This window comes from Hippocampus zosterae, chromosome 1 (genome assembly GCF_025434085.1).
Source record: "Hippocampus zosterae strain Florida chromosome 1, ASM2543408v3, whole genome shotgun sequence".
NCBI classification, from domain to species: domain Eukaryota; kingdom Metazoa; phylum Chordata; class Actinopteri; order Syngnathiformes; family Syngnathidae; genus Hippocampus; species Hippocampus zosterae.
In genome coordinates this window covers 32,640,021-32,658,629 of record NC_067451.1, presented here as the reverse complement: position 1 = coordinate 32,658,629, position 18,609 = coordinate 32,640,021, and the positions used below count along the sequence as shown (strand labels likewise).

The window sequence follows — 18,609 nt, the reverse complement described above, 5'->3', positions numbered from 1 at the left end:
TTGATTCCATAAAAAGAGCTGTTAAAGCAGCTGTTGTGTGACAAAATATTTTTTTCACCGTTGTTGATGGACAGTAATATTGTGTGAGATTATGTGTGAATAACTGCTCCAAGTGAAAAATGTTCATGTAAAATTGAAAATCGAAATTGTTATTTCAGTAAATATTTGCATTTTGCATATAGAAAACTGATTCATGATTCCATGTTGATGAGAGCATTAAAATGGGGAAAAATAGGACAAAAAATATAAAAGTCAAGTCAACAGTATTTATGGAGCACTTTCAAACAGCCATCGCTGCATACAAAGTGTTGTACGTGGAGCAATTTAACATGCACAATAAACAGTAAGACAAATCGGTAATAAAGGCGGTAGAAAGCACCAAACAGTAAGACCAAGAACAAATCTAAGTCATGCTGAGTCGAATGCCAAAGAATACAAGTGAGTTTTGGGGAGGGCTTTGAAGATGGGCAGCGAGGAGGCTTGCCGAATGTTCAGTGTGAGATCATTCCAGAGAGAGGGACCAGCAACAGAAAAGGCTTGATCCCCTCTGAGCCTCAGTTTAGTTCTTGGTACTTCTAATAATGTTTGGTCCACAGACCCGAGGCGCCGGGCAGGTGTGTGAGGTGAGATGAGCTCAGAGAGGTAAGGTAAAAGGAAATTCAGGGAAACGATAAAAAATGCGTGAGTAATCACGATTAATTTTTTAGTTCATTTGAGTTAATTATGACAGTTCCTTTTTTAATTAGATTAAATCTTTTAATCGGCAGCTCTAATACATATATATATATATATATATATATATATATATATACACACACACACACATGTTGCTTTGATCCTGTGTTTTGAATCATAATGTTCGGTATTTTATCAGGACTTTCTGAGGCATAATGAATATGTTTTGAATTTTTGGGTGCATGCTTTCCTCCTTGTGCAGTCTTGGCCTCAATTTTGATGCTTGGGACAGAGCGGATGGTGATTCATTCTGGCTGCAGCCCGTGTCCGCTTGTCGACTCTTGGTGGCTGCGATTCATTATTGCAGCGATGCACCAGCACTGGGTCCTTGGGTGCAGTTTTTTTCAGCAGCAGTCGCTGCAGCATCTGCTTATCCGATCGCTCCCGTTGAAAGTCATCTTCGTATATTTTTAGCTGTGACCAAAGATCAAAATGCATAAAAAAGGTTGGATGATCATCAACACACACACACACATACACACAGCGCTACTGGTTTCTTACTATTTTACTTCCATTTTCTTTCTCCCTAAGTATTTTTAATTAAATTCAAAGCAGTGAATCTATGGCAAAAAAATATCCAGCATGAACAAAATTGACATTCTCCTTTGAGTGCTGTGAATAAATCCAATTCTCTTTTCAGAGCAGTGGCTGTTTGACTTTCTGCTCTCTGAGTGTGCGTCACAAATTCAGCATAGCAACAAGAGGCCACATGTGACCAGCAGGAAGAATCGGAGCGATTGTAATAATCTCTTTCTACCTCTGCTAATTTTTATGAAGAATCACGATTTTTGGGTCATCTGTGTGAAGAACTTAATCAGGAGTAAAGCCCTCACTTATGGAGTAAGCAGGAAGACTGTACTTTTCTTTGAACAAGCCTCGCAAAAATGAGTGTGCCCTTCAATTTGAACATTACCTGCTCTTGCAGTAGGTCCACCTGTTGGCGCATCTCCTCCCTCTTTTTTCTCAACCTTTGGTTGTCCTGCAGTGTGTGTTTGTGTTTGTTGTGCTCTGTCTGATATTCTGCTTCATAGATCTCGGTCTGCGGACACAAGTCATCATCATGGTACTGGGTCAATACCAGAACAAACAATTAACTTTAAATTAAAAATTAAATCTAAAGAACAGAGGCTAGCAACCACTTGGTGGTGCTTTTGTCCATCTAATTTAATGCTGTTTCTCCATAGCAACAGTCAGTTTAAAGCATTACGATTCTGGGTTGAAATGAAATGCCCACCTGACACTTCAGTGCTTCGAGATGGTCTTTCATATCCCGCACCTCTTGATGAGAGTGAAAGTTCAGGCGTATGGCCTGCTGTGTCACATCCAGGCTAGAAGATGATGGGGCCCCACATGGTGTGGGGGAGAAGTCGGGGACCGTTGTCTGGACCTTGTCCTGATGAGAGAAATAATTCTTGCATCAGGGCTCACAGACTCTCACCAGACACAATGGAGAGATGAAGATACCTTTTGGACAGGCAGCTGGTTCTTTCGGTGCTCCAGCAGCCTCACATATTCTTGTAGTTCTTGATTCTTCTTCAGCTCCTGCATGAGTGCCTGCTCGTAATAGTCCTTTGCACTCTGCACGCACAGAGTCAAACCTTAGTAGTCGGTCACAATCTCAGTTAGGTAAATTGCTTTTTTCCAACATCTCAGTCATGTACTATGGCACATCTACACCCTTAGCAGTTAACATGGAATTGGTCCCTTGCAATAATGGGAAGACTTTCTACAATATTTGAGAGTGACTTTTGTCTCGAGATGTTGTACAGAAGAGTCTGGCACACTAATGTTATTTTTCCAGCATTTCATAAAATAGAATTCGACCTCCATCTATCGGTTTTCTTTTGCCCGTATGCTAATGAGGGTTAAGGGTGGGTTGGAGCCTAAACCACTTTGGACGAGAGCCAGGATACACACTCGAATGGTTGCGAGCAAAGCACAGGGCACAAATGCAAAAACAAGCAGTCTCAGTCACATTCACAACAATCTGGACAATTTTCACCCCTCAGTAAGGTGAAAACCTATATTGAAAAAAAATATTTGTTTATAAGCGGGTCCAGTGGTTAGCACGTTGACCTCACAGTGCAGAGGTTGTGGGTTCGATCCCGGCTCCGGCCTTCCAGTGGGGAGTTTGCATGTTCTCCCCAGGCTTGCGTGGCTTTTCTCTGGGTACTGCGTTTTCCTCCCACATTCCAAAAATATGCATGGCGGGCTGATTGAACACTTTAGATCAGTGATACCCATTACGTTGATCCTGATCTACCGGTAGATCTAAGACAGGTCCCAAGTAGATCCAAGGAGTGTCGAGGAGAAAAAACAAACAAACAACCATTTGAGTCAAGTCGAGTCAAGTCAACAGTATTTATAGAGCACTTTCAAACAGCCATCGCTGCATACAAAGTGTTGTACATGGAGCAATTTAACATGCACAATAAACAGTAAGACAAATCGGTAATAAAGGCGGTAGAAAGCACCAAACAGTAAAACCAAGAACAAATCTAAGTCATGCCGAGTCGAATGCCAAAGAATCCAAGTGGGTTTTGAGGAGGGCTTTAAAGATGGGCAGCGAGGAGGCTTGCCGAATATTCAGTGGGAGGTCATTCCAGAGAGAGGGACCAGCAACAGAAAAGGCTTGATCCCCTCTGAGCCTCAGTTTAGTTCTTGGTACTTCTAATAATATCTAGTCCACAGATCTGAGGCGCCGGGCAGGTGTGTAGGGGAGGATGAGCTCAGAGAGGTAAGGTGGCGTGAGATTACTCAGAGATTTGAAAACAAAGAGGAGGATCTTGAAAATAACTCTAAAATGTATGGGGAGCCAGTGAAGGGATGCCAGAGTTATGTGCTCCCTCTTACGAGTACCAGTCAAGAGGCGAGCAGCGGCATTCTGGACCAGCTGAAGGCGCTTAATGGAGGACTGTATATATATATATATATATATATATATATATATATATATATATATATATATACACATATATATATATATATATATATATATATATATATATATATATATATATATATATATATATATATTGCTTTTATTTGAGTGTCTCTGTACATGAAATATATTTTTTCGTTTTAATGTACACTGCACCGTAATCATCCTATCAGTCTCATTTTCACAAAAAAATAAAAAGAAAAAAGAAAATAAGAAGAAAAAATACTTACACCTTTTTCTTGCATTCAACAAATACTTCATACATAAATAAAAAAAAAAAAAACTAAAACCAAGACTAAATCATAAAAACTTAAACACAATTTTTTGAAAAAAAGTAAGACTGATTATAAGTGATAAACCTGCTCTAAGCCCCCCCGCTCCAAAATGAAAAAGAAAGGTCAAAACAACATAAAAACAAACGAGAGTGAAATATTTTTTTCGCATGTTCGTGTTGAAGTGAGTGGTTGTCAACATCAAGAAGAAGGACATCTTGTTTGTGCTAAGATCTCTGTCTTGTGGGAGGCGCCAAGTTGGGTAGAAATCGACTTGGAGTGTTATAGTCCCATTTGTATGCCGAGCAAGTTGCAATGTTCTCTCCGTATTTACGTTCAAATGAATTGCCCTTCGATAAAAGTAAGAACAAGTTAGTAACCTTGGAAAAATCTTGATGGCAGCAGTAAATGTTCTCAACGAGCATTGAAATGAGCACTTTGTGTGACTGCGGGTGTCATTGTGAGTGTAAATGGTTGTTTGTCAATCTGTACCAAATGACTGACAGGCAATCAGTCCAAAGTCAGCAAGAATCGGCTCCAGCTCACCCTGAGACATCGGGGATTTTTTCCACGTTGCTGTATATGTTTACCTGTTGGTTCTCGACTCTCAACAGCAGTTTGCCATTCAACTCTTTGAGGGTGGTGTTTTCCTGCTCCAAACATTCCAGCTGCTGCTGCAACCCCAGGGTGGTATTGTGATACATCTGGTCCCACTCCTCATTCAGTTTCATTAACTGCAACACAAACATTTCATCGCCACTGTCATTAAAATCATTATCATCATTGCAACGCTGTTGGATTTTGTATTTGGGCATTGCCCAACACAACCAACTTGGTATGACGCTTGAAAGAAGCTTACACCTGTCATTTTATTTTATTTTTTTATATATATTTTATCCATCCATCCATCCATCCATCATCTACCGCTTATCCGGGGCCGGGTCGCGGGGGCAACAGCTTTAGCAGGGAAGCCCAGACTTCCCTCTCCCTAGCTACTTCTTCCAGCTCTCCCCGGGGGATCCCGAGTCGTTCCCAGGCAAGCTGGGTGACATAGTCTCTCCAGCGTGTCCTGGGTCTTCCTCGGGGTCTCCTCCCGGTGGGACATGACCGGAACACCTCACCGGGGAGGCGCTCAGGAGGCATCCGAATCAGATGCCCAAGCCACCTCATCTGGCTCCTCTCGATGTGGAGGAGAAGCGGCTCGACTCTGAGCCCCTCCCGGATGACTGAGCTTCTCACCTTATCTCTAAGGGAGAGCCCGGACACCCTGCAGAGAAAACTCATTTCAGCCGCTTGTATCCGGGATCTCGTTCTTTCGGTCACGACCCATAGCTCGTGACCATAGGTGAGGGTTGGGACGTAGATCGACCGGTAAATTGAGAGCTTCGCCTTTTGGCTCAGCTCCTTCTTCACCACGACAGACCGATACAACGTCCGCATCACAGCAGACGCTGCACCGATCCGCCTGTCGATCTCCCGCTCCCTCCTACCCCCACTCGTGAACAAGACCCCAAGATACTTGAACTCCTCCACTTGGGGTAAGATCTCCTCCCCGACCCGGAGGGGGCACTCCACCCTTTTCCGACTGAGGACCATGGTTTCAGATTTGGAGGTGCTGATTTTCATCCCAACCGCTTCACACTCGGCTGCGAAACGCTCCAGTGAGAGTTGGAGAGCCCCGTTTGAAGGAGCCAACAGCACCACATCATCTGCAAAAAGCAGGGATGCAATACTGAGGCCCCCAAAACGGACCCCCTCAACGCTTCGGCTGCACCTAGAAATTCTGTCCATAAAGGTTATGAACAGAATCGGCGACAAAGGGCAGCCTTGGCGGAGTCCTACCTCCACTGGAAACGATTCCGACTTACTGCCGGCAATGCGAACCAAACTCTGACATCGGTGGTATAGTGACCGAACAGCCCGTATCAGGGGGTTCGGTACCCCATACCCACGAAGCACCCCCCACAGAACTCCCCGAGGGACACGGTCAAACGCCTTCTCCAAGTCCACAAAACACATGTAGACTGGTTGGGCGAATTCCCACATACCCTCAAGGACCCTGCTCAGGGTGTAGAGCTGGTCCACTGTTCCACGGCCGGGACGAAAACCACACTGCTCCTCCTCAATCTGAGGCTCGACTTCCTGACGGACCCTCCTCTCCAGCACCCCTGAATAGACCTTACCAGGGAGGCTGAGGAGTGTGATCCCTCTGTAGTTGGAACACACCCTCCGGTCCCCCTTTTTAAAAAGAAGAGGGACTACCACCCCGGTCTGCCAATCCAGAGGCACTCTCCCTGTTGTCCACGCGATGTTGCAGAGGCGTGTCAACCAGGATAGCCCCACAACATCCAGAGCCTTGAGGAACTCCGGGCGGATCTCATCCACCCCTGGGGCCTTGCCACCGAGGAGCTTTTTAACCACATCAGTGACTTCAACCACAGAGATAGGAGAGCCCACCTCAGAGTCCCAAGGCTCTGCTTCCTCCAAGGAAGGCGTGTTGGTGGAGTTGAGGAGGTCTTCGAAGTACTCTGCCCACCGGTTCACAACGTCCCGAGTCGAAGTCAGCAGCGCCCCATCCCCACTGTACACAGTGTTAGTGGTGCACTGCTTCCCCCTCCTGAGACGTCGGATGGTGGACCAGAATTTCCTCGAAGCCGTCCGGAAGTCGGCTTCCATGGCCTCACCGAACTCTTCCCACGCTCGGGTTTTTGCCTCGGCGACCACCGAAGCCGCGGCCCGCTTGGCCAATCGATACCCATCAGCTGCCTCTGGGGTCCCACAGGCCATAAAGGCTCGATAGGACTCCTTCTTCAGCTTGACGGCATCCCTTACTGCTGGTGTCCACCAGCGAGTACGGGGGTTGCCGCCACGACAGGCACCAACCACCTTACGGCCACAACTCAGATTGGCCGCCTCAACAATAGAGGCACGGAACATGGTCCACTCGGGCTCAAGGTCCCCCGCCTCCCCCGGAACATGGGAAAAGCTCTGTCGGAGGTGGGAGTTGAAACTCCTTCTGACAGGGGATTCCGCCAGACGCTCCCAACAAACCCTCACAATACGTTTGGGTCTGCCAGGACGGACCGGCATCTTCCCCCACCATCGGAGCCTACTCACCACCAGGTGGTGATCAGTTGACAGCTCCGCCCCTCTCTTCACCCGAGTGTCCAGAACATGCGGCCGCAAATCCGATGATACAACTACAAAGTCGATCATCGAACTGCGGCCTAGGGTGTCCTGGTGCCAAGTGCACATATGGACACTCTTATGTTTGAACAAGGTGTTCGTTATGGACAATCCGTGACGAGCACAGAAGTCCAATAACAAAACACCACTCGGGTTCTGATCGGGGGGGCCGTTCCTCCCAATCACGCCCCTCCAGGTCTCACTGTCATTGCCCACGTGAGCATTGAAGTCCCCCAGCAGAACAAGGGAGTCCCCAGCAGGAGTACTCTCCAGCACACCCTCCAGGGACTCCAAAAAGGGTGGGTATGCTGAGCTGCTGTTTGGTGCATATGCACAAACAACAGTCAGGACCCGTCCACCCACCCGAAGGCGGAGGGAGGCAACCCTCTCGTCTACCGGTGTGAACCCCAATGTACAGGCACTGAGCCGGGGGGCAATGAGTATGCCCACACCTGCTCTGCGCCTCTCACCGTGAGCAACTCCAGAGTGGAAGAGAGTCCAACCCCTCTCGAGAGAACTGGTACCAGAACCCAGGCTGTGTGTGGAGGCAAGTCCGACTATATCCAGTCGGAAATTCTCTGCTTCACACACAAGCTCGGGCTCCTTCCCTGCCAGAGAGGTGACATTCCATGTCCCAAGAGCTAGCTTCTGCAGCCGAGGATCGGACCGCCAGGGTCCCCGCCTTTGGCTGCCGCCCAGCTCACATTGCACCCGACCCCTTTGGCCCCTCTCATGGGTGGTGAGCCCATGGGAAGGGGGACCCACGTTGCCTCTTCGGGCTGTGCCCGGCCGGGCCCCATGGGTGTAGGCCCGGCCACCAGGCGCTTGCCAACGAGCCCCACCTCCAGGCCTGGCTCCAGAGGGGGGCCCCGGTGACCCGCGTCCGGGCAAGGGAAACCGAGATCCATTTATCGTAATCATCATTGGGGTCTTTGAGCCGTGCTTTGTCTGGCCCCTCACCTAGAACCTGTTTGCCATGGGTGACCCTGCCAGGGGCATAAAGCCCCAGACAACTTAGCTTCTAGGATCATTGGGACACACAAACCCCTCCACCACGGTAAGGTGACGACTCACGGAGGGGTATATATTTTATATTCAGTACAATTAATGACTCAATTTAAGCAGATCATGCAACTTGTGAACCAGGGATGCCCAAACTTTTTGGACCAAAGATCGACTTTTCCATCAACAAACCTCCCGCGATTGACCCGTTACGGCGCATGCGCACGCACATACACACGCACACCATGATGAGCAACAAACAGCCTGACACGGAGGCATGCGACGCACTTTTGCAGCCGGTTAACCATCGTAGCTCACATGTACCATTTTAAACTGCTTCTCTTGGCCCGCCAGTTTCCTATTCTTTGCCCGTGCCCTCGGTGACTTGTACATGAAACAAACTCTGAATGAGAATAATGACAACGATAAAAGATAAAGCGCAACAGCTCTGATCACAAGCTGCAATTGCAGACTGCTGAGCACGAACAACTTCCGGTGGCGCAGGTCGCGCGCCACCGTAGGTTAAAGATTTACCTGCTTTTTAATACTTTATTTTGTTAATACTTTTTGTGAAAATCAGACTGATAGGATGATTAGGTTGCAGTGTACATTAACATAAAAGAATATATTACTAACATGCACAAAGACACACAAATTGTTGTTTGTTTTTTTTCTCCTCTACACTCCTCATGATGGACATGGGACCAGTCTGCGATCTACCGCTCGATCGCGGTCAACATAATGGTAACCTGATAACATGATAAACTGTCAATTGTAGTAACCGCCGTCCCTGAAAGGGTTGTTGAGGAATTTATAGAAATCAGTGTTGATTTTGTCATAGTGTAGTTTGTCATATACTTCAGTCAGCAGCTGAAAGAATTAGCACACAACGCTTTTGTGCCTCTTTTAATTGACGACAGACAGTAAGAGAAAGGACTGTGTTGTAGTCCTCTGGCTGTGTATAAAAACGCACTGCACCATCACATATGCATCTCTATTGTAATGATGCGGGCATATTTATCAGAGGGCGAGTTCATATGAAATGGAAATAAATAATAGTTGCATTTAAAAAAAAACAGACTCATTTTTCCTTTTCTCTTTAAAATCGGGAAGTAGCGCAAGGTCATATGATTTGTGGGGGGCGGGGGGGGGGGGGGGGGGTGAACAGTCATTTCGACATCTAAGCAGCAATATTTCACACAACGCCCATGTCCTCTGATTTTGATAAGCAGCCGTGTCCTTTCCAACGTCACATACGAGAGCACAGCACAAGGAACAGTCAAGCCGTACCTCTTTGTTGACTCTGCGAAGCTCCGTGTTCTTGTTGAGGAGAAGCAGCTTCTCCTGGTCGGCCGAGATGATGCTCATACTCTCAGTGACCTGCTGCTCCATAGATGGTGACCTGCAAGACAACAAATGCACACTGTCCAACCTGTACAAACATAAAGTACCGGTACATGTAACCACCACCACAAAGTCAGACAAAAAGCAGAGCTGGCGACAAAAGTAAGCACCCCCTGTGTTTAATAGATGTATGGCGGTGTCACAAAATCAATTTAAATCAGTTTTGGTTTAAAAGATGTGATTTACACCGAACTGAACCGAATTGAATCGCTGCACTTAAAAATTGGATGAAGATTCGTATCAATTCATCTTTTACTGATGAAACTGCAAGATTTTCAGCACTGATTGACAAGTTAATTCAAATTTATGGAAAATGACAAGATACTCATTCATGCCCTCTCCAACTGAGCCGTTCCATATTGAATCAAATCATTGAATAAAAGCATAATCCCATGCACATATACATATATATATATATATATATATATGTTATCAGGTTACCATACATATATATATATATATATATATATATATATATATGGGTGTGTGTATAAAATTGACGAAAGACAGTAAGAGAAAGGACTGTGTTGTAGTTCTCTGGCTGTTTATAAAAACACACTCCATATATATATATATATATATATATATATATATATATATATATATATATATATATATATATATATATATATATATATATATATATATATATATACATATATATGTATATGTATATGTATGTGGTGGAGAATAACAGAGCGAAGATCCTGTGGGACTTCCAGATCCAGACTGACAAGATGGTAATGGCGAACCATCCAGATATCGTGATCATAGATAAAGGGCAGAGGAAAGCCGTTGTAGTGGATGTAGCGGTCCCAAGTGATGGAAACATCAGAAAGAAGCAACACGAGAAACTCGAGAAATACCAAGGGCTCAGAGAGGAGCTGGAGAGAGCCTGGAAGGTAAAGGTCACAGTCGTGCCTGTGGTGGTCGGAGCACTCGGGGCAGTGACCCCCAAACTAGATGAGTGGTTGCAACAGATCCCGGGAACAACATCGGACATCTCAGTCCAGAAATGTGCAGTGCTGGGAACAGCAAGGATACTGCGCAGAACCCTCAAGCTTCCTGGCCTCTGGTAGAGGACCCGAGCTGAATGAGGGACGGACACCACCCGAGGGGTGAGATGAGCATTTATATATATATAGATATATATAGATATATAGATATATATATAGGGCGGCCCGGTAGCCCAGTGGTTAGCACGTTGGCTTCACAGTCCGGAGGTACTGGGTTCAGTTCCAGCTCCGGCCTCCCTGTGTGGGGTTTGCATGTTCTCCCCGGGTCTGCGTGGGTTTTCTCCGGGTGCTCCGGTTTCCTCCCACATTCCAAAAACATGCGTAACAGGCTGATTGAACACTCTAAATTGTCCCTAGGTGTGAGTGTGAGCGTGAATGGTTGTTTGTCTCTGTGTGCCCTGTGATTGGTTGGCAAACGATTCAGGGTGTCACCCGCCTACTGCCCGGAGACGGCTGGGATGGGCTCCAGCACCCCCCGCGACCCTAGTGAGGATCAAGCGGTTCGGAAGATGAATGAATGAATGAATAATATATATATATATATATATATATATATATATATATATATATATATATATATATATATATATATATATATTTTATACTGTATATATCTATATATCCAAAGATAGAGAGAGAGAGAGAATCAGCAGAAAAATAAATCCTCAAATAAAGTACAGATACCTTTAAAATCTACTTCAGCGCTGTAATAAATTAAATAATACATTTGTACGTCTTGTTACTTTGGTCTGATGGTGGAAAGCAGTAGCATAGGATTTCCATTAATAAAAGCAAACACATATGCACAAAAGAACCTCAGGGCTCTTTTAACACCCACTCACATAGAGTGAGTGCACTTTCGGAGAATAAAACCCAAGCCATTATGTTCACCCACGCAGACACACACAGATATACTGCACGTATTTGTAGTCACAATCGGCACTCAAGAAAGTCAGCAAATGTTGACCATCATTAGATTGGAAGCTAATAAGAACTATTCAAGTATTTTGGATGAGAGCAAAGCAAAAAAGGCATTAATTAGTCATAGCAGCTTGCTCAGTGGCGGTGTTGTGAGGTCTCGTCTCAGAGGAGTCGCCTGCAGGGAGAAAACGGAGATGACAAATGTCCTAGAAGAATACACTCAGCTTTGCATGTAGCGCCCGCGGCATCGCCACACATGCGTGCTGCAGGACTCCCGAAGAGAAAGACGAACTGCAACCTCATCTCCCTTAAGGCCGGACTCCCCCGCAGAAAGGCTTAATTTCATCCACTTACTGTATGTGCACTGCACTGGGGTGTGATTTCTTCTTCAGCCAAGCTGGAGTTATTTGAAAAGCCAAGTTGTTCAATTAGATTGTTCAAGAGAACTGAATTATGTTAGCGTACACCAGTGTATCAGTCTCTAAAATGACAGCTTAAAGTTATGGACTCAATAGGGAGCATATTAAAGATTAATTATCATGATTTTGAACAAGCTTAGCCCAAAAAGCCTACAGTCTATCCATCTTGATTGTCACTTTTTCTTGCTCAGCAGATATTTAGATCATCTTCCTTTTAAATCCTGCTCTGATTTGATTACCATTTTACAAGGTGCGGACCTCTGGAAAATATTTTATAGTTCATAGTTTAATTTGAGGTTTTGAATGCAAGAAATGCATGGGCAAGTTTAAAACACTTTCATGCATTCATTTTATGTATCCCATATTCTCTTTAGAGCCACAGGCGAGGCTACCCCAGCTGATTTTTTGAAACTTTTCACATTAAATATCATGTTGGAACAAAAGTATTCATTTTTTCTTTTTTAACAACTCCTACTGCTAAACCTCTGAATAAACCTGTGTATATACAAGGTGATGTATTTTTTTTTTTTTTTACCACTGGACCCTTGTACAATACTCTCCCTAGATCTTAGGTATTTTATGGGCATGGGAGGGGGCAAAAAAAAGTACATTATTCACAGGAAATTTTGGTAATACGTTATTTGTTTTTGGAATGTGGGACAAAACCGACACAGGAAGGCCAGTTCCCGTATTCAAACCACCACCCTTAGAAGTATGAGATGGACTTATATCAAGATGTCATAATTTCAGTAAAAACCCTCCCAGGTGAAACTTTCTGCAATCAAAAATCCATATATTCTCGTCGGACAGAAATTCTCTCGTGCCTTGATTGCGAGTAGGTGGACAGTTCCTGTATCATTAAGTGAGAGGATGACGACATTTTCTTGATGTGAGTGAATACGATGGAAGACAGACAGAGTAGAGTTCATGTTAGTTGAAGACTGTCATGTCTTGTCTGTTTGTTTTGTTTTCAGCCCAAGCTGGAGTGAAGGGTGTTTCCCTCCAGCAGGTGCACGTGTTCTGCGTTTACCAATCAAGCCTTGCCATGTTTTTCAAGACTGCCAAGCTGCCTAGTCACTGTCAGATTGTTGACCTTGCTTGCTGCTTATGCTCAAGTGTTGTTTTCTAGACCTCACTATCTCGTTCATCGTCATTTTTCTCTCTTAGTTCCTGGTCTTGTCAGTAGTGGTGTTATTTGGGCTTTTTGATCTTCTCTTGTATTGTGTGTCAACTGGACTCTTGCCATTTTGTTCGAATTCTCTGTGTTACTTTACCTTGCCTTTTGCAAGGGCTTTTTGTTCATGCCTTGTTTGTCATGGCTTCTTGTGACCAGCAATTTCTGTTTATCAATCTTTTTGTTGTCGCAGTTTGTCTGAGACTGCAATTCTGGGATCTTAAAACATTATTTGGTATGGTTTTGAACCGAAGAAAAACAGTGATTGTGACAACCACTGGATGAGCTGTTTTTGCTGTACATTTGTTGTTCCTTGGAAAAATCTAAAATCATCTTTCACCTAACACAGGTCTAGATGTTATTTCATTCATTTTATGTACAACACTTAAGTAGAAGAGTATGTGTCAACCAATTTGAGTGGCCCACAGCTGTCACAGCGTTGTACAGTGCATGCTGATCTTGATCCTTCCGACTTTTGTCTTTCTGACAGCTGATAAACACTGTAACGCATTTTTACAAAGTTTCCCTTCCTAAACTGTCTTGGAAGGGCACCAAAAGGCCACTGCATGCCTAGCAATATGGTCGTAACCCTTTCAAGTTGGATGATAAAGAGGGGGATAACAAATGTGTCGAGCCAGCCGCTATCTCGGGACACCTGGCTTCATATTGCCATCATTTGCGTCACCACCATGAGATTATAATTTTGAAAGGAAAACATGCAACCTCAAGTGGATGACTAGAAATGAGATTACTGTATGTGGCGGGGAAAGTTCGATAATGTCACTTGTGATGACCTCATTGGAAACTCCATGGTCACTTCTTTGTTCCTCCTCTTCATGGGTGCTCTTTTCTTAAATATATAAGCGTCTGAAATGATGATGAACATAGTCCTGGTTTCTCCAAAATTGAATAAATTTTTGGTGTTCATCATACAAATAAAGCTAACAGATATGAAGAGGGCATGAAAATTGATTCACAGGTGACAACATCACTCCACAATCACTCGTCAATATATTTTCAACCGCAAAGGGAGACGTGTCCTACTTTACTCATGAATAGAAACATAAACGATACACACCATGATGTTTCTGATGATTTTATGGGGTCGATTTCACTTGTCCCGGTTGAATCTTTGTGTTTATCTGCCGCTGATGAAGATGAAGACTTGCGAGCCAGCTTCTCTTGATCCATAGCTGATCAGATGGGCATTCCCAAATAATGAAGAATGAGATTTCTGCTCTCAATCGCAGCCCCTGACGGGGGAAGTAAATAGCGAGTGTCAGTATTGCTGTGTAACAAAGGAGGAAGTCGCTGGGGTCGGGGCCATGTGATATGGAAGTTTGAGAAGAGGAAATGACGCTCTGACAATGCTGCGCTGTATTGGCGTGGACCCACTGTGGTTGACTGTGAAAATATCTTGAAAATTGCATGAAGTGATGGCGGATTTTTTCAGATTTTACCTGGGAAACTTGAGACGATGAATGTTTCATGTTTTGTATGGGGAGAAGAAGTCAGAAGCTGAATAGACTCACCAGAGGGCAAATGAAGTGGAACAACAATACATCATACTGAACAAGATACATAACATACATATTAATACTTTTTTACTGTACACATGCCCTAGCGTGAGTCCATTCACTGTCTTTGTGATTTTACAGTCACAATTTTGTTTTGTTTTGGTTTTTTTTGGGGGGGGGTTCTCATGATTTTTGAGGGAATTCCTCTCAACTTGATGAAAAAAAAAACAACAACTAAGGCATTGCATAGCTATTTTCAATAGATAAAGAAAGCGGATGTCCATTTGCGTACCTTCTCTTAGAATACTACTGCTTTTGTTTTCGTCTCACTTAGTTTCTATCTATGTCATAGGTGTCAAACTCAGGTCCTGGAGGGCCGCTGTCCTGCATGTTTTCCAAGTCTCCCATTTGCAACACACCTGATTGGAATGATCAGATCATCAGCAAGCTCTGCGCAAGCCTGATATTGAACCTGTTCATTTGAATCGGGTGTGTTGCAACAGGGAGACTTGGAAAATAATGTAGGACAGGAGTTTGACACCTATGATCTATATGATCAGCCATTAAGAGTTGAGCACATTACACAGTCACTTCTGAGAGAAACTACCGCAGAGTGACGGCGTAAAACACAGGGCGACCTGTTGAGTAAACGTCAACCCACAGAAAGCAGGAACGGCCTTACGTAGCTGTCTCTTTCCAGATGGCTCTACAGGTAACAGTAAACCACATCCTCAGCCAAGCAGTTTGAGAGTAAGCTAGCAATCAAATGTACTTAGCTTGTGTTGGTTCTTTTCAAACACTGTTGGCTGCAGTCGTATAAAGGGTACAGGCAAATGACTTTTAGCATCCTCAAACTGCATGAGAACACTTATTAATGTTAGAAAGGGAGACATTTGATGAATTTTAACTGCTCTCTTATTTTGAAATACAACTCCGGAGGTACCAAGGTGATGTGCTATGTGCAGCTATGACTTGATGAAAAAAAAAAAATAAACAAAATCCGATCCTAACGTTTGAAAAAGAAGGCAATTAAACAGAACAAAGCATTAGGTGTATAAAAAAAGTAGTGTGTTTCCGGTAACCCGACAGACCGAGAATTTCTACGTCGAAAAAAAACTTTACGGTCGGCATTTTTTTCAAACAACCCTCTACATTTTGGTGTGGAGGGTTTACAACGGTGCAAACTCTCGCACTATTGCATCATTTGCCCTGTCTTCTGTCAACAACATTGAAACATGGCGGCGGCCGCGATCTGCGACGACAGTTTAAACCGTGTTTTCTGTGTTACAGTTGCATGCTCGCACCGTAATGTTAAGAAAATAGCACCCATTAATGTATCGAAAAAAAATCAGCGAACCCCAGGGCTTCGGTGAATCAGTCTCAGGGGTTCGACAGAGCCTCTGCCATGGAGGGTAAGGCACCCCCGACTCAAGATGTCAATTAGTTATGACACGCCCCCTTGGCCATCACTGGCTGCAGATGATCACATGACATTGCTTGGCCAATCAGTCCTGCGGGAAATTCAGTTCGCTCAATAGTCAGCATGTGAATGTTGTAATCGTACGTGATGTGATTTAATTTTTTTGTTAATGTTTTAACACATGCTATGTCAAGCAAAAAAAAAAAAAAGTGGTCAAACCAATATGTGCAACATGGATTCACATGCATCACGGAAAGTGATGGGAGTCAGCGTCCTATCTGCATGATTTGTCATGCCAAGTTGAGCGACTCTCGTCTCGCACCGGCAAAACTGAAGGAACACTTCTTGAATCATATTTTCATTTTTCACTAAGGGTTCGGTGGATCTGCATATGAACTGGTGGGGTTCGGTACCTTCAACAAAGTTAAGAACCACAAGAACCACAGTCTATACATAACCAGTATTAAAGAGGAGCTACTGCGCGTGTCAAACTTGTGACAAGTCTCAATCTAAAGATCGATGCGTCGTAGAATGGAAGTACTGTCTGCCAAAAAAGAAATCAGACAGAGAAAAGTGAAGTGAACTTACTGACAAGGATGAAAAAAGGACCCAAAAGCTCAATTCAACAATTTGATAAACGACAGTTCATATTGAAAGATTAAAACACACACACAAAAAAACACCGTACTGCAGGAAACTCAAAATTGTGAAGTAACAAATTCAAATCTCAGTAAACTGGGGACAAAAATAGCAACAACAGTTATTAATCCAGTTCACAAACTCAGGAAGCACAAGAAACAAAAGCACGGACTCTTGATAAGATGGAAAACAAGGCCTCCAGCAATGGCCGATTCAAGATGTGACAGAAGACAAGCCGATCTGACAAGGGAAAGACAAGGGTAGACACAGATTATTCATACACGAGGCAGTGAGACGCATGTGGAGAAAATCACAGTGATGAGGAGACATCAAGGCAGGAGGAAATGCTTCTGGAACAAGCACAGACATTCATCCATCCTTTTTCTGTATCCCTTATCCTCATTTATCGTGGCACGGTGGTTGACTGGTGATGCACGTTTGACTCAGAGTGCAGAGGTCAAGGGTTCGTACTGTTAAGGAATTATTCCTCTCTGTTTGTTGTATCTGTTCAAACATTTGAAAGAAACAATGTAATATGCTCTTGAGGAGTTTGGCCTTGCTGTGGGTGCCAATACCAGTCTCCTGAACATCTGTTTAAACACTTAAAACAAAGAATGTACTGTTAAGCTTACATCCTTTTCCCCCCTTGAGTGATTAACAGCCGTCAAGTGTCTTCTTTTGCCCCCCCATCTCGGCAAAGTTCCTGATGGCTGTCACTCTTATCTCGAGATTTACACACAGTGGGAGAGGTCTGGACTTTCCTAACTTCTTCCGGCCACACCGGGTCAGATGACATGTTCATTTCTTTGTTTCTGGGATTTGCATGGATGCGTAACTCCCCGCCTCTCATTATCATATTGTCTCTATACTGCATATTCTCATGACTGTTTTTTTCCCCTACGCTTCTTGACTGAAATCTGAAACCCTCGGGAGCCCAAATCGATTCGTAAACTGCAGAAAAGAAAAATAAAACCCTTCGAAGGTGAGTTCCGGTATGACAGCGAGAGGGTAAGCAGCAAACGCGAGGAGCTCCCGGCCGTACGAGCAAAAAACGGAGAAAAAAATCGACAAAAGAACGGAGGCGGCGATCCGAACACATGATAAGATGGGTATGAACAAAGCTCTGCCTGGAAAGGGAAAGGAAAAGAAGAAGAAGAGCGAGAAACAGACTGAAAACACGCACAACGAAGGGGAAGGGGGATCGGCGCTAGCGGCTACTGCTAACATAGCATTAGCTCGCGACTTCGACAATCAACCTGCCTGGGTGTCGGCATTGCAGGCTAATCTACAGAGCGGACTCGGAGAAATAAGAGCCAAAATGGACACGGGACAACACCATTTGGACGGCAAATTGGACAGAATCGCCAAACAAATGGAGGAGATGAAACAAGGACTTGAAAACTTGCGGGAGGAAACTAACAGAAAGCTCGAATCCGTGAACGCTGACATCCGGGTGCAAAGGAAGGATATTGAGATGCTGGAAGAAAGAGCAGGTGATGTGGAGGACTGGAGTACAGAGGTACAGGAAATTCTCACTGACTCACTTCTTTTCCCAAAATAATCCACTGAAGTAGGTTAAAGAATGTTTAAAAATATACAAAGCTCCGACCGGGAGCTCTTGAACTGCATTGTTGGACTTTTGTAGTGAGCTCGGGAGATCAGCACTGGAGATGATCTCTGCCACTAGGGGGGCCCTCTCACTAGGAGAGGCTTTACCCCCCACCCACCAACAGGGGAAAGGGGATATGAAAAGGGAATCCCTTAATGCCTTGGAAACTCAATTTTTGATTGATGTTGACAATTTTTTATGTTTTATGGTTATAGTGTTTAGTATGTATGTTGTGATCCGGGACATGGGGGTAAATACAGGATATCCCAAAAAGATTGATGGTTCAACATAGAGACATAAAGGTGGTGTCATTAAATGTGAATGGCATGAACAACCCAGTAAAGAGGGGGAAGG

General features: G+C 44.3%; 2 protein-coding genes across 3 annotated transcripts in view; both read right to left on the bottom strand.

Moving 5' to 3' along the window:
* The window catches only part of LOC127597287 (uncharacterized), a 339,203-nt gene that overhangs the window by 138,458 nt on the left and 182,136 nt on the right, over nt 1-18,609 (bottom strand). The gene's annotated exons all lie outside the window — the stretch shown is intronic.
* On the bottom strand, nt 253-14,386 carry si:ch211-153b23.7 (TNFAIP3-interacting protein 3). 2 transcript variants are annotated; one of them, XM_052060210.1, is made up of 7 exons: nt 14,149-14,386; nt 9,427-9,568; nt 4,539-4,682; nt 2,200-2,313; nt 1,970-2,128; nt 1,649-1,774; nt 253-1,149 (listed from the first exon to the last, which is right to left on the bottom strand). In XM_052060210.1, the coding sequence occupies exons 1-7, from the start codon at nt 14,259-14,261 to the stop codon at nt 946-948; spliced, it is 1,002 nt and encodes a 333-aa protein (XP_051916170.1). In that variant the 5' UTR covers nt 14,262-14,386; the 3' UTR covers nt 253-945. The 2 variants fall into 2 exon arrangements, with proteins under 2 accessions (XP_051916170.1, XP_051916179.1); XM_052060219.1 differs by having other exon boundaries at nt 9,427-9,538; nt 14,149-14,385.